The following is a 16,620-nucleotide window of genomic DNA, read 5'->3' as shown; positions in this document are numbered from 1 at the left end:
GGGCAATGCTACTGTCATCATGGATTAAAACTCATACAACAAAATCCAGGACCTCAATGATGGTAGTTACTTCAAAATTAAAAGTGATCCGACTAACAGCATAGCGACAAAAACCAACAAGATCATCACTTAAAGTAATAAAAATAAAACATAATAAAATACAATTCTCACGACGTTTCGGCCACAACGCAAGCAGCCGTCCTCAGGTGAAGAACAGGTCTGTCGGAAAGACAGCGTCTGAATGAACACCACCAAGCTTGGCAGCGTATATTTAAGCTGGGTTAGAGGAGGTAGGGCGCCTTGACAAAGGAATTTGCATATCAACAGAGGAATTTAGTATATTTATGGAAAATGCAGATATGGGATTAGTCACTACTTGTGGAATGCGTAGGAGGTGGGGGGGGTCTCAAAGTCATATGCCTGTGCATTATGTAGGATTAGCAGCAACAAAGGGAAGAAGTAGGGTTAGCAGTAATAAAGGGAAGGAATTTTAATAGTAAGGAGCTGCAGCAGCCCAAACCACCACGTAAAAAAACTAAAATATAAACTACATCAATATCATCAATATACTAAATATACTCTCCAATAAGCTGAGCTACTAACAGTAAGTCAGGTTGAAATTGTGTGGAGAAGTCCAAGACAGAGGTTCTCTGCAAGCCATCTGGCTATCATGAGAGATTCGTTCATGAGGCGATCCACATATACAAACACAGAGACAATTTGAACCGAGAAGATGGATTCTGGCTCAGCAATCATTGGAAGGACGTAATAAACCATTTCGGATCTTAACTGATTGTGTTCACGTTTACGGTGACTTTCAGACTTTCAGACCGCAGTCCACTCACTGGTATTGACTATATATCCTTTGTATTCTCTGCAGGGAATGGAGTCTTTGTATAATAATAAAGAGTATAAAAGTGTAATGTTTAATATAATGCATAAGGTAATATATAGTATCGTAATTGTATAGTGAATATACAGCAGTGTGGTATACAGTAGGGTGGGTAGAATAATACATAGTGTAATATTACAATGTATAGTCTAAGGTTGGTGTATAGTAATGCAGTATGTAATTTAATGTTGGGTTTGTCTATGGCAGTATATAGTACGGGGTAGATCCGTGTGATGTAAGGAAAAAGTTTAGCTGGAGGCATATTATATTTTTTGCGACATAGAATTGTAATGTATGACTTACTGTTAGTAGCTCAGCTTATTGGAGAGTATATTTAGTATATTGATATTGATGTAGTTTATATTTTAGTTTTTTACGTGGTGGTTTGGGCTGCTGCAGCTCCTTACTATTAAAATTCCTTCCCTTTATTACTGCTAACCCTACTTCCTCCCTTTGTTGCTGCTAATCCTACATAATGCACGGGCTTTGAGACCCCCCCCACCTCCTACGCATTCCACAAGTAGTGATTAATCCCATATCTGCATTTTCCATAAATATGCTAAATTCCTCTGTTGATATGGAAATTCCTTTGTCAAGGTGCCCTTCCTCCTCTAACCCAGCTTAAATATACGCTGCCAAGCTTGGTGGTGTTCATTCAGACGCTGTCTTTCCGACAGACCTGTTCTTCACCTGAGGACGGCTGCTTGCGTTGTGGCCGAAACGTCGTGAGAATTGTATTTTATTGTTTTATTTTTATTATTTTATTATTTCCATTCTACGTGACTTTACTGAAAAAACCAAGAAGATGAATCCCTGCAGTCACGAAAGCTTTAAATCGAAGATCATTAGTTCGACTTCCCTAATCGAACCAATCAAACGTCCCTCCCTAAAACCCTCGGCTGCAAGACCTCCCAGATTCTATGGTCTTCCCAAGGTCCATAAAGAAGGTACCCCACTACGGCCCATCGCGTCCACGATCAACTCACCTACCTACAAGCAAGCCTGTTTTTTATCGGATATTCTGCTTCCCTTTACTGGCAAGACCACCTCAGCAGTACTTAACTCAACCCAATTGGTTTCCATGGTCAAGGCCATTGTACTGTCTCCTGACGATGTCCTCGTCAGCTTTGATGTGGTCTCTCTGTTCACCAAGGTTCCAGTGTCTGACACCATAACATAGCTCCAGTGGCTTCCTAATATCGGGCGGAAGAGCATTCCAGACGGCCGCAGAAGCGCATCTGAAAGTGCGCGATGCGGTGGCCGTCTTTGTTCGATGGCGAGCCAAAAGCCGCTGCTGTGAGGATGACCGGAGTTCTCACGTCTCACGATGCAATGATCCATGTAGTTCCTGCTACGTACATACATTTTGGGGGTTCCCACCTTTGACTGCTACCCCCGTTTTGTCTCGATCGACCACTGGCCATCAGCCCTCGTAACGACGTTGGGATGCCCAAACCCACTTTACTCCGCCGTGAGTCAAGACGATATGTCCTTCTACTTTACAAATTCAATGTATTAACGTGCGTTTCTATAATTTGAGTACGAATTTGTTTACCCCAGCATTGCAAGATATTCAGTGAGCATATAATTCTAAATTTAATCGAGCATTTATGTAACATTTTCATAGAAAATTTACTTTAACTGATAAAATGTTATATACTGTAGTTTGCTTATCCTAAATTGTATCTTAAATGGTTATATAACAAACAAACACGTGCACATATACAATGCCCCATGGTATGGACCACAAGGGATTTACCGTTGATTAATTGTATTTGTAAAGTAAAATGATCAAATTGAACGTAGATATTAATCAAGAGGAAAAGTTGCAAATGCAGTTACTGTTACCGATTTCTGAAAAAAATCCAATGAAGTTGTCCACCTTGTGGATCCAGTTTTGAAAACGTTTAAGAATCGCGAGGTTAATGTAGAAATGATATCTGAAACTGATCAGTTATTATGTTCACCGCCTAAAACACCACAGCATTCTTAAATGCAAGTCCACTCAAGGCACTGGTTCCATTCTGCAGCCCAATTCACTCATTACGCAGAAGGGTAATTTGCGAGGTTTTAGTTTTATTAAAGGCACCTACATTGAAAGATCCTTATAAATGCTACATATACAAATACAACTTCCTAAAGGATAACTACAACGGTTGGCAGTTCACTTTTATGTTTTGTTGAATATAAAATGTGGTAAACTATACAGAAAAATGAGTGGTCTACATAATTAAAACATACCAACGATTGCAATAAAATGGAATATATTGTTCAAACACGATGTACAAATTCAGCAAAGAAAAAAATACTGCATCATGAGTAAACTGAGGATATTATTGATAACAATTAATGCTTTCTGGGGTGTAAATGGAGTACGGTGGTTTCATGTCAAATATTACAAAGTGTTCAGTTAGACTGATTGTTTTTCTTTTAGAGAAAAAGGCACAGGTTATATCTACAGACCACGTCCCTATCAATTAGTGTCGTCTTATATCTTCAGTCAACATTCACATTACCAGATGCTATTTTCTATTTTCGTCAAAATGTAAGAGTAATGCTTGTTTAAATAAAAAAAGCCATGTTGTAATGTATAACATCACATCAATGACACTTAAGTGTTTTAATAGCAATACAAATAATGCAATTTAAACATGTGATATAAATGTAATTTAGCTACCAAGTAAAACAGCTGATTGGAAGGTAACACATGTTGCTTGTATGCTTCGTATTGCTTTAATATCGTGGTGCTGAAAAATACTAACTCGAATCGGTGACAACAAAATTTGGATTCAATGCCCTCTGATCTGTCAGTGACAATCATAAGGCAGGAAGATGAGAAAGTAACATTTGCATAGGATTTTTCCAGGATGATCATGTTTTTTTAACGTGTTCATAAATGTTCTAGTGATGAGAAGTCCATACGGATGTCAGAGGATCTGGCCAGACTGAACTCTTGAGATATTTTGTGGCTTGGCTTATATGTGTACTGCACCAAACAAGTCCAACCATTACATTAGTAAACACCAACACCTCAACTTCCATTCAACACTACTGGCTTTTCTACTCAAGTGTCCCCCACACCTCACACAAAACCATTGTTTTAACACAAAAACAAACTCAAAACAGTATATCACACTACCGTACTAGAAAACTACAGTTTATGATTGTGGTGCAAAATATTTGTGAACAATAGTTACAGCTATTAAAACATCCGCAGCTGGGAAACAAAAAATATTCAAAATTGCATGACATCTTGAAATTCGAGAGAAATATTTTGGAGTTAAGTCATACACCAAAGTGTCAGTAACTGATGAAACAAAAGGCTTTACCCTTTCTAGTATGCATGCAGGTGTTGAGGTATTCAAACACCAAATAGACACATTACAACGCATAAAGTCTGCATTAACCACACATACTTGTACAAAAATGCAAACAAATATTCCTTGATAACAAGGAATATTGGCCTTCACCAAAAGGGTACCATAGATGTAACTACTTTATAAATCCCATCAAATGCAGTATCAAAAGATTTAACTCCAAAACATTTCTCGAGATTCAAACTTTCCACTGGTATGACTTCATCAAGAAAAAAACTCCACGTCCATCTAACATTTGTATGTTCATCAGTTGGGTCTCTCGTCAGAGAACTTAACATACAGACGCTAACACAAAGTAAACATGGAAATCTTAAGCTCACAACATTGTGGGGCATGAATGAGCATAAAATGACAGCAGTGGTGCACAAAGATTCAACACCAAACATTAGCAGCACCTCATAATTGTGGGCAGCGACGACGGATGCATTTTATACTCCCGTAGACTCCTGTACCGCCGCCACCCACGGCCACCCTAACAGGTCCCCCCCCACCCCACCAGCAATGACAAGTCACTCAACAAACTCTTATTTTTTGTGGTTTCCTTCCTCATCCTCCAAAGCCTCAGTGAGATTCCCACCCCGGCACAACTGAAGTTCCTCCGAGCTGATCGTGTCGGATTCGATGGCGGCGTACGACGTACCGAGGAACTGTCGGAGGTGAATCTGGCCAGAACGTCACAAGCCGGGACAGTGGGCACAGGGTTTAACAATCGTTGAGGAACACAATTTAAGACAGCCAGCTGTCAAACCATTCCCCAGAATGATCCTGCTTCTACATTGACAGTGCAATTCACAAGTTGACAATTTGAGCCAAAACGCATAACCTTGTTGATTTGTGCCATATTTGGTAATGGAGACATTGACACATCGTTCCTAAAAATCATCTGCATGGGGAAAATTCGCCAAAATGCGATTCTGGATTTTGGTGTCAACGTAACCATCACAGCTTATTAAACAAATGTAATTAAGTGACCAATGAGAGGATGGATAATTACATAATTTTGTGACTGTTAAAAGCAATCAAATAATAAACTCATTTCTCAACAGGGATCAAAGTTCGTTAAATGTACTTGTTGGCACCTGGATGTGGAGGTTCACTTCCATGCTACGGGAAAGGTAAGGAAAGTTGCCGCCTGTCTTGAGGTGAGCCCTCCGGGCCAAGGGGAACAACTTGTACATCTCTTCCTTCACGTCCACGGAGAGCGCACTTTCATCAAACACCTACACCACACGCGCATTCACCCACCAACCCACCCCCACACACACGCGACAAGGTGATTACAGACATTTCCTTCTTTATAGTTGTAGACTTGCAGGGGTAAGCATCGTTAGCAAAAACCTACCAAGGCTGGCACAGTACACAAAGTGGTTATGTGGCCCAGCACTATGCACGGCTGATTAGTTTTCCTAAGTGCTTATGTTTGCATACCATCGCAGGTATTTATTTTAAGGATGAGTTGACATCGAGAATGACGATGTGTGTATGTATGCTGAACCTCTTTCGCACCGTACGTAACCAACCGTGCTTATCAAGAGGTGTGGGGAAAGGACCACAAAATAAACACGAAGCAGTTCTAAAGAAATGAGTTATCAATTTAGAAGGTTCACTTACTACTGTCCACTAACTTTTATGGCCAAGGAATCAAACGCGGGTCACCAGGATTGTAAAATGTGCAACAAAAAAATGGAAGTACATTTTTTTGGCCAATTCTCACTTCCTAATTCTTGAATTTGTGCAACAAAAAATGGAAGTACATTTTTTCGGGCAATTCTCACTTCCTAATTCTTGAAAATAATCGATTCTTTCGTAAAAATCGTGATCCAGAATCGTGAAAATGTAGCAAATCGCTGGGAGGGGGAGAATCGTTGCACAAAACATTGTTGCTTGCGGAGAGCCCCTCCCCACCCCTTTCTTACGTCCATGACAGTGATGACGATGCCATTCAGCTTGTGCGGCTCCACGTATGAATCCTGACAGTTGAGTGTGAGGCGCGATGCCAGGTCACCCTGAGTCAAGCTTTCAACCTAGTGGGATCACGCAGTTAAATCAGAAAGGATAACAATGAGGACCAATACGAGATATGAAGCACCATGAAGATATTTCCTGCTACAGAAATATACAAATTCATCCACCCCAGCCATCAGGCACATCGATCGTAAGCACATTGCACTAATTGATCATTACACCATCATTTGAGATTTTTTTTTTCCAATTGCATTGTACCTTCTCTCTTTCCAAGTGGTGTGTTTTTATCATTGACAATCGGTAAAAATCATAATTGACTTTTGTCATCAATAGAAAATTACTAACATCGCTTTATTACTGTACAGAATAAAACAGCGAGTACAAATATTTACTTAAAATAGCATTTCGTTTTTAAAGACATGTTTCAATAAAACAAAACACATGTGGTATTAGTGCCATACTTACAGCACAAAGGCTGTCACCAAGTTGCTATGGTTATGCTTTGCAAGCTTTACTGAACATTTTTACTGCTGAACTGGTTGAGAGAGACAAATCACAAACAGCGAGTCTTAAGTCGATGGGCCAGACACAACTAATGTAAGCGAGTGTGGGTGGCTGATGTAGCGGGTTAGAGGGTGAGTGAATGATTGAGTGGTAAGTCGGTAGGTGAGTAGATGAGCTGCACACAGAAAAACAGCAGGGGATGTATCTTAATATCCTGGTGCTTGGGACAATCAGGTCACATTGTGTCCTGTCGACCAGTCAATGGCGACTGGCAGATATGCCGGTACAGATTGATGAGTTGGGTGACCTGTAGAATATTTGAAAATATAAGATGCTTCGAGAAGCTGATGTGTCAACTCCTTACTCTCACCGAATCCACCATGAAGTCGATGGCATTGGCCATGGCAGCATCCATGAGTCCGTATGCAAAATTCCCCATGACAAACTTCTTCAGCACAAAGGATGGGGCCATCCAGAAGCTGCCAAACACAACTCGATGTCAGCATTCCAATTGTTTAACTGGTAGTCATGTTATGAATCAATTATATTCCAAACTCGCGTAGATAGAAGTGCACCACTCTGTTAGAGAGAATGACTGCAGAAGATGAAGTCAAAGAACTACTTAAAAAATTCACTTCAATAGTCATCTGTATGCACACCAAGGGGACAACTTTAACATGCCTTACAACAAGTGTCCGTGACATGTCAAACTGAATTTTCTTAATTCTCAAGAGCTGAAATAAATTTTAGTAAAAACACAGATAATACTTTTTGTTCACGGTCACTGATTATCGGGCTGAGACCATCCAACTTGCTACACTTGAGAAACTGTTTTCATCATGGTTCACTGCCTGGATTTGAATCCAGGATCTCAGTAGCGCTGCTCAGTGTTCCGAGATGCCAAAGCTTCGATTTAGCAAAACAAACACATGTCATAATGAACTGCATCAGGGATTTTGGAAATCAAACCCTCCCTATCCCATGAAATCCACCAGTTGGAATTAGGTAACAAACAACACACCTGACCTCTGGCGATTGATGTTGAAATCTGTCTTATAGGGAGGCATATAGAACTAAAAGATTTGGAAAACTATGGTCACATTGATTTAACAAAAACAATACATTGCTAAAATTGTGCAATGAGATTCAACTGCTAGACTTGTAGATTCCTCACAGGAAAACCGAAAATAACTTGCATATATTTTGTTGATACGTGGCTCATGCCTATCTGGAAGAAGTGCCATATTTCACAAGTACAACTCGCATTGCTAATTACAATAAAAGTGACGAATTCCTCAGGAGTACCTTTTCGCACCCCACATCTGGTTGAAGACAGCTGTGTCGCAGAAGGAGTTGCACAGGATGAGGGAATGAACGCGGGGTGAGCGGAATGTGTACTCTGTGAACTTTTGTGCCAGAAACCCACCCAGAGATGCCCCAAATAAGTGTACCTGCAAACAAAAGGCACATCACTCAATTGCAACGGTACAACATTTGAAAAAAAAATCCTCCATTCCAAAGTTAAAAAGTGTTAAAGTGTTTACAGAGTCTTTAGTCTAAACTTGGTGTACGTTTCGTATATAAAAAACTTGGTGTTTGTTAAACACAATGAGGCAAGCCTGACTTCGTCGAGTTGAAGATGGTCCAAGAGTCTGTGGAATCCTGTACAGAACTCGCTCAGGCTCCAATAGACGGGGTACTGCACCTGTCAGTGGCACGAGAATATGAATGATAGAAAAATAAAATAAACCATTATTAATATGCGCAATTGTGTACTATGAATTCGCAAGAGTGTTGCTTCTATACTCTTTGGTTATTTCGGTAAAGTCACGTAGATGAAAAATAAAAAATAATAAAATGAAAATAACTAAATTAAATCACGACGTTTCGGAGGCAACACACGCTTCCTGATGACGGAAGCTTGTGTTGCCTCCGAAACGTCGTGATTTAATTAAGTTATTTTCATTTTCTTTTAATCTACGTGACTTTACCGAAAGAACCAAAGAGTATGGATGCTTGCAGTCACGAAAACTTCAAATCTAGAAGTGTTACTTCTTTCAAAAGAAGAGAGGAAAACCAACCACATCAGAGGAAAGGTGAAGAATATGGAAGCACCAGCGTGATAACCAAGTGGCAGGCCAAGAAAGAGGTGGTTCCAAGTGGTAATTCAGGATACAAAGCCTTGTCCGGGTGGATGTCGAGATGATTAGCCAGGACAGGAATGCGTGGATGAGCAAAATGACAGGAAGTATAATATTGCGTTCAACACATAACCAAAAACACTGTTCATGAGATTTAGAAACGTTTGATTGTTCAAAAAGGGGCGAGCGAGCTTACAGAGATGACGCGGTAGCCGCGAGCTGTCAGCGCCAGGATCTGCTGGAAGAAGATGTCGGCGGTGCCGCTAACGGGCGGCAGAAAGATGAGAGGACAACGCACTTGGCGCGGCCCCGCATCATACAGTGCCCACACCTTGCTGTCATCATCGTCCACAACAATCTGATGATAGAATGAGATAGTGTACTTGAGTCTCCCTTGCACAAAGGGTTTTACACACATGAGCATTGTCAGGTGGCCAGCATAATGTATAAAACATTTATTGTGAAATCTGTAAATATTTCGGTTTTATCTCCTTGCATTCGTGTATTTTCTCTGGGTACTACGGCTTTCTTTCTTTTACATAGAGCTAAACACTTATTAATGGTAATTGCCAAACATCCCAATGTATATATAAAAAAAATCACGATACTCAATGATATTTTCCTGGCTAAAGGAAGCTGAGCATGCAGAGTATGGTACGAACATATGAACAAAAAAATTGAGATTATAAAAACATGTCAGAAAAATTAATACAATTTTAAAGAACAAAAACAACCTTTCAGACATACAAATAAATTGCACATAAGTTGCATAAAACCAGCGGAGCCAATTAGCCACCTATAATACATAAACAATTGTAACCTTTCAAGTTGCCAGTGTTATAAATTCACAAGGGCTCCTACATTATTGGCTACTACAATGATAGGAGTAAGTTACTGTTGGCAAGACTGCTCGCTAAAAGCCTGTAATCACAAGACAATGACAGTGTTATGAAACTGGCATGGCCAGGAAGCATTTATGTGATAATCATCTCTGTGTGCAACTGCTCAATCATTACACTCATAGCAGAAACGACACATCAGATGCATTACTGTACATAACATATACATGTAGACAGTCCTGAGTAAGTTAAAGTAGAAATCTGTGACAACTGTAGTCTAGTCTGTGCTTATAAGTGGACAAAATAAAAAATGAACAGATTTGGGTCCTACAAAATTCCAATAATTATTTTTTTACTTTGTATTTGAACCAGACCTAAAAAATAATCTATGCTTGAAAGTGGACATATCTTACATTGGTAACTTTTAAAGGGGTGCTCAAATAAAATCGAAATTATATTTCAGACAATTCAATATTTCTGCCATTTTTATAATAATGCTAACTTTTCAGGGAGATTGAGTAGAACACATTGCTATAATAGATAATGACTGGAGATCAAACCCAAAGTCGAATTGGCAGCTAGGGAACAGGCTAAAGCTTAGATCCACCAAGGAGATGGAGCGATTAAATCAGCTCTGTGCAGGTGCTGAATGGATTTCTATGTCGCAGGGCTATTAGAAATGGTGACGGCTTGAGGAGGCCTTAATCCACCAGTGGATTATCATGGCTGTTGGTTGATAATGTGGCAATAACACCATATAGTGGGCAAAGCGTGCAACTTTGACTGGTTTAGAAAGGTACATTGCCCAATATTTACGCAAACATTTCAAAATAAACCAAACTGTGTGCTGTTGCTTAACGTGCGCTGCTAACTTTATTTGCGCACAGCGGTACATTTGACTGCTGTAAAAGGATTAAGCTTTCTTTCGATTCTCTCTTTAACCATACAAAGTCGAGCCCAACACGCTGCCTGTCTCCTCACCCGCTTGAGAGGCACGGTGCTGCGAAAGAAGTTGTACTCGGGAGAGGACTTCATGTCCCCCATGGTTGCCGATCGATGGTGTCACAACTTTAGCAACTGAAAGGTTCACAAACACAACACTTATAGCAGCACAATGTATATCTGCAGGGATGGACAACTTAGAAAAAAAAGCTCAGGAAAATAAGTAAAGTAGACCATCGATTATCCGACGCGAGATTATCCGGCTTCTCACATTATCCGGGCGTCCCGGGCGGATCGGACAAAACCGGCATGTCATCTGGCATGTAATCCGGCGATTGCCGGAAAACCGCTCCAAAGGCTGTACCAGTCCGGCTATTGGCACCATGTGCGTGACAAAAAAAAAGTAGCTTTGCACGATTTCAATATATATACATTTTTCATGACTAATAACTAATTAAAAACAGAAAATATAACATGCGATCCGGCGAAAAGTGCGTTGTGTAATTCGGCGTTTGCCTGAGCGCCGGTCTAAAGGCTGCATCAGTCCTGTGAACGGCAAACACATTGGGTGTTTAAACAAGAGTGTACGTCCAAGTAGGTTGCTCCGTAAAAGCAATGTGTTCGATTGCGTTATCGAGCAATATTTACATTGCTTTTATGGCTTTATTTTGGTGATTTCGAAAAGTGTTTTGGTTTGGCCATGTTTGTTTGTTGTAGTACGGAGTGAGACTGATGGCGTTAATCTAAGTTGTCTTGTGGTTGTTGTTGTTGTTTGACTTGCATCCCACTGGGAATTTTGCACACAGCGTTGGTGTACGGTGCTTTCTTCTTGAATTTTTGCTTTTTTTTCTTGGATTTTCTGTTTGCACTTAGTCACATAGTCACTTTGTTCATGTTTTAGTTTTTTGTTTGTTGCGGTTGCACCCGATTCAAGAGCCGAATGGCTCACAAGGGCTATACCTAATAAATGAAACTTGACAACTTAAAACATATATCACAGTTGAATTCAGATTCTGAATAACCACCTCCAATTCTACACCCCACTATCATCACCCCATGCAGAGTCTTGGAGACTGGAGTGGTAAGTGCAGTGCAGTAAATACAGAAACTTTTTACAGTCGGATATTTTTTATGTCTATTTGCATGTTTATTTATGGCAATTTCACAGTCAAATGTAAAAGCCTAAAAAAATGTTTACGCATCTAAAAAGAAAATGTTATGCAAAAAAGTGCAAAAATAAGCTATTGTGTAACAATGCATAACCAAAATACGGATATGGATTCTAGATTTGAAGCTTTCGTGACTGCAAATTGAGTCTTCCCGTTGCTGATCATTGCTACAATGCTGTGGGTTCTCATGAGATTGTCTTTTCCGAGACCAAGTTGCTCTGCAAACCTTCTGGCTACCATCAGAGGTTTGTGCACGAAGCCATCCAGATATACAAACACAGACATAACGTCAACCGTGATGATGGGTACAAACTGAGTAATCATTGGAAAGATGTCATTAACCATGTAAAAAAGAGTTAACTACACATTTGTACCATCTTATCTGACAGGTACTATTCTACTTTACCGAGTGTTGACATCCACAGCGTTTACCAGTGTTGCTTACTTTTATGCTTATTACCAGCTAACACCGGCCACAACCATGAGCCGATGTGCACCAATGTTCTCTTTTAGCCCCGCTCCCCAGGACCATCAGGCCATACCCCTGGCTACCACATTCAGATAAGCCCCTCCCTCCCCCCCTTAACTTGTATTTAAGGGCTTGCCTCTTGGATTTTTTTACTCACTTAATACAGTAAATTCAGCTGTGACGGTCCCACCTGATGACGGAGACTTGTGCTGCCTCCGAAACGTCGTGATTTATTATTTTATTTCTATTATTTTTATTTATTTTTACCTACGTGACTTTACCGAAAAAAACCTAAGAGTACGGATATGGATCTGAACCGAATACATTCCTGTAGAATAGTAGTGGCATTCGCACAGAGACGGAGGGGTCAATGGCTGTCACACATCCATTGACCCCTCATCCCCCGCTCCTTCACCCTCAGGACCCTGACCCCCCATCCCCCTGCTAATCCGAAGCACCCAGGAGCCAACACATCCCCAGCCTTCCCTTGAACCCCTCCAAGATCCCCTACAACACCTAGGACCCCCCCCCCCCCTTATCCCAAAGAACCTCCACTTCCACCAAAGCCCCCCTCCACCCCCTATAATCTTACCAGCCCCTAGGAGCGCTCAACAACACCCCATAACCCAGGGGTCTGCAACCTTTAAGACATAAAGAGCCACTTGGACCCGTTTCCGAAGGAAAAAATAAACTGGGAGCCGCAAAACCATTGCAACATTTAAAACAAATATAACACTGCATATATTGTTTCTTACCTTATTGCTATATATATAGGATCGTGCAGTCAGCTGTCAATCTGAATAAAAAAAGGACTTTTTCACTTAACAATGTAAAATATATTTTTGCAAATTAATAGCTAAATTACCTGGTTAATGGGATTTTTGCTCCTGAACCTCAGTGCACAGTGTCTGCACATCAGGGCTGTAAGACGTCACCTTCATTTTCACACAGGCTTGCAAGCTGTCATCTGTGAGGCGTGATCGATGTTTGTTTTTAATATAGTTCATGTTGGAGAAGACCTGCTCACATACATATGTGGAGCCGAAGATCGACAGGACTCCAAATGCATACTTTTTCATGTTTATATAAGTGTTGGGGATGGCATTCCATGTTTCGAATACAAGTTTGTCCTGTTTGGGAAGGTTTTCAATATCACTCCATTTATGATTCTGAGCCAGAATGGCCTTCTGACGGGCAACATCCTCAAGAGTAGCGGTCAAGCATTTGAACTTGGACACCCATATATCTTTGTCGGCTATATCGGCCAGTTCCAGAGGTGGGACAAAGTCATTGTTATGCAAGTCCAAGTCGAGTCGCAAGTCATCAAATTCATGACTCGAGTCTGACTCGAGTCCAAGTCACATGACTCGAGTCCACATCTCATAGGTGGGACAAAGTCATTGTTATGCAAGTCCAAGTCGAGTCGCAAGTCATCAAATTCATGACTCGAGTCTGACTCGAGTCCAAGTCACATGACTCGAGTCCACACCTCTGGCCAGTTCCATCTCAAGATCAGGTTGACTTACACCTGCAAATGCAGTCATATTCAATAGGGATGGATCGATCGCCAGGGGAGTGACAGGGAAGGATAATGTCGTTTTTTCCTCTCTGAACTCACAGAATCGTTTCCCAAACGAACTTTGCATTGTGGTGATTGCAGACTTGAAATATTCCAAATTTATCGTATCATGACTTTGTTTGAACTCTCTCAAAGAGGGAAAGTGAGACAGTGTACCTCTCTGTAAATCTTTGACAAACACTGTCAACTTGCGCTCGAATGCCAAAACCTCCTCCAGCATGTGCAGGGCTGTGCCTCCTTTCCCCTGAAGGGTTGTATTTAGCGTGTTTAGATGTGCTGTCATGTCTACCATAAAATGTAATTTTTCCAGCCACTCTGGCTGTTCCAGCTCAGCAAAGGTGAGCTCTTTGCTGCCCAGGAAGGTTTTTACTTCTTCCAAACATGTGACAAAGCAACGGCAACGTTATTGCCTGTCACCGGGCGGGCAGTGTGGAGCTGAGCGGCGACCTGTCAGCAGCGGCAACGCCAGAGCAGGTGTCACAGTGCGCCTCCTCCCCTCGCTAGCATCCGCCCCGGAGCCGCGGTCAAGGTTCAAAAGAGCCGCATGCGGCTCCGGAGCCGCAGGTTGCCGACCCCTGCCATAACCCCTTAAGAGCACCCTCACATTCCTCAGCACCCCCTCCTAAAACACCCAAGCCCTGAAAAACCTCGTAGGACCTCCCATCCCCTACAACACACCAACAATCCCCCCCCCACCGAACCGCGAGTACAACACCACAGAACAGCTCCTGGAGCTGCCCGGCTCGGGGTCAGCAACTCCGCTCCCTGCGACCAGGCTCGCATGACCACCCCCCAACACGCGTCCCGTAGAGAATAAAGCCAAAAGTTCGATCCACTAAATGCAAGTTGAACCTAAAGGACACACGCCTGAGTCCAATGGGCCACGATGGAGCTGTCGGTGGTCGCCCGCCTTGTTTGTGAAATGTTTTATTCCTCCGGTCCGCGTTCGGGACCTCTCGGTGAGTCGAGGTTTATTAATAATAAGAGGCTCTCATACTATTAGGTTTTTTTCGGTAAAGTCACGTAGGTAAAAATAAATAATAAATATTAAAATAATAGAAATAACATTATAAATCACTTTTTTTAACCTACGTTACTTTACCGAAAAAACCTAAAGAGTATGAATCCTTGCAGTCACGAAAGCTTCAAATCTAGAATAGAGGCTCTCGTCTGAGAAGAAACACACACGTTCACTTTCTCTTGCGTGTACGTTTCCGTTACTAAAGGGGTTGTTGTTGTTTCCCGTCGTCGTTTTAACGTTAACTGTTGTGTTGTTTGTTTACGCTACTGGGATCGTGTCGCAACGCGCCGCGCGTGAGAGGCCTTGTCTATAAACGCGAGTTTATACTTACAAGGGGTCACAGGAGTCGTGAACGAAGACGCGGCAAGGAAAACGCTGAGGAGCCACCACCACCACCCACCTCCCCCTTCAACCCCCGCCCCGGTAGCCGCTGCAACGCAGCCACGGGGGTCACCACCGCCACCACCTCCGCCACCACGCAGCGCGCCGCTCGCTACGACCACGACCTCTGAACCCAACAGCCGCGCGCGTCACGTGACCCACGATGTGGGGGGGGGGGAACCCTCGCCACGTGACAAGCGGCCTGCCCGCGGTCACGTGACAGAAGCGGACGCCTGCCCGCGATCACGTGGCACAGGGTGTCGGGTGTTTGCGTCACGTGACCCGGGCCCGGCATACGTCGGTCCACGTGGTCAAGGCAAGTGACGTCACGCTCGCTGCAGACGCGCGGCCGCCGAGGTGGGGGGGGGAGGTGGCACGTGACTCGGGCTTTTTAAATAAATGGCCGGCTAGGCGAGCACGTGGGTGAGTGTGATCAGTCGTGCCGTGCACGCATCGCCAAATCTTACAGTGCTTCGATATTTATGAAAACAATTAAGTAGTTCTAGATTTGAAGCTTTCGTGACTGCAAGGATTTATACTCTTATTTCTATTATTTATTTTTACCTACGTGACTTTACCGAAAAAAACATAAGAATACAATTAAGTAGAGCTGTGACTTTTTTTGCTGCTTTGTCCAAGATTGCATAGGCACCGCGGTGGAGTCTCCTTCGCCTGGTGTACAGGTCGTGGGCTCGATCCTGACGCCTGGTATATGCAGGGATTCCTATTTACGAACATTCGACTTACAATCTTTCAACGACGAACAAACCTGTCCGTATGTCCAGTTTACTGTTTGGAAAAAGAGTCATAAGTTCAACCGCCGTGCAATAGATGGTGGTGGCATCTACATCAGCAGAACATGAAGAACCAGTGGCATAAACAGATTATAAAGTTATACAACTTTTAAAGCCATTCCCCGTGTTTAGTGTACATTTCATACATGTTTGACAAGAGTAAAGTTGGACCTACAAACAAACCTTCGTAACTAGGAGTCCCTGTATTTGAAGTTTGCATGTTCTCCCCGTGATCACGTGGATTTTTCTCCAAGTCCAGTTTTCCCTCCACATTTAGAAACATGTTTAGATTGGCCGATATAAATTTCCCCGTGATAAGCGACTTCGTTGAGACATCATTTGTGGCCGGGTCGCTTCTAAAAAAGAGCAACATTTGCTCAGTGGGCTTGAACTGGTAAGCACAGTTTTTAGTTTTTGCACTGTTACAATCGGCAGGAATGTATGTACTTGTGCAAATTAAACTAATAAACTTTATATATTTTTTTAATGCTTGTGTAGTGGGTTCACGGAGAGTAGAGACGGCTTGTCGAGGCAACACGTTTATTCC

General features: G+C 42.1%; 1 protein-coding gene across 1 annotated transcript in view; it reads right to left on the bottom strand.

Annotated features, from left to right (window-relative positions):
* The window catches only part of LOC144935607 (uncharacterized), a 30,384-nt gene extending 14,844 nt beyond the window's left edge, over nucleotides 1-15,540 (bottom strand). Inside the window, exons 1-9 of the mRNA XM_078862432.1 lie at nucleotides 15,230-15,540; nucleotides 10,700-10,795; nucleotides 9,076-9,237; nucleotides 8,363-8,443; nucleotides 8,044-8,189; nucleotides 7,109-7,217; nucleotides 6,186-6,293; nucleotides 5,349-5,489; nucleotides 4,797-4,931 (exon numbers count right to left, since the gene is read on the bottom strand). Coding sequence (XP_078718558.1) covers nucleotides 4,797-4,931; nucleotides 5,349-5,489; nucleotides 6,186-6,293; nucleotides 7,109-7,217; nucleotides 8,044-8,189; nucleotides 8,363-8,443; nucleotides 9,076-9,237; nucleotides 10,700-10,762 — 945 coding nt within the window. The 5' untranslated portion in view covers nucleotides 10,763-10,795; nucleotides 15,230-15,540. The remainder of the gene's footprint in view (nucleotides 1-4,796; nucleotides 4,932-5,348; nucleotides 5,490-6,185; nucleotides 6,294-7,108; nucleotides 7,218-8,043; nucleotides 8,190-8,362; nucleotides 8,444-9,075; nucleotides 9,238-10,699; nucleotides 10,796-15,229) is intronic.
* Nucleotides 15,541-16,620: the final 1,080 nt, after the last annotated feature.

Source organism: Lampetra fluviatilis, chromosome 13 (genome assembly GCF_964198595.1).
Source record: "Lampetra fluviatilis chromosome 13, kcLamFluv1.1, whole genome shotgun sequence".
Taxonomy (NCBI): domain Eukaryota; kingdom Metazoa; phylum Chordata; class Hyperoartia; order Petromyzontiformes; family Petromyzontidae; genus Lampetra; species Lampetra fluviatilis.
Note: the sequence above shows the minus strand (reverse complement) of the source record. Positions and strands in the feature narration are given on the sequence as shown.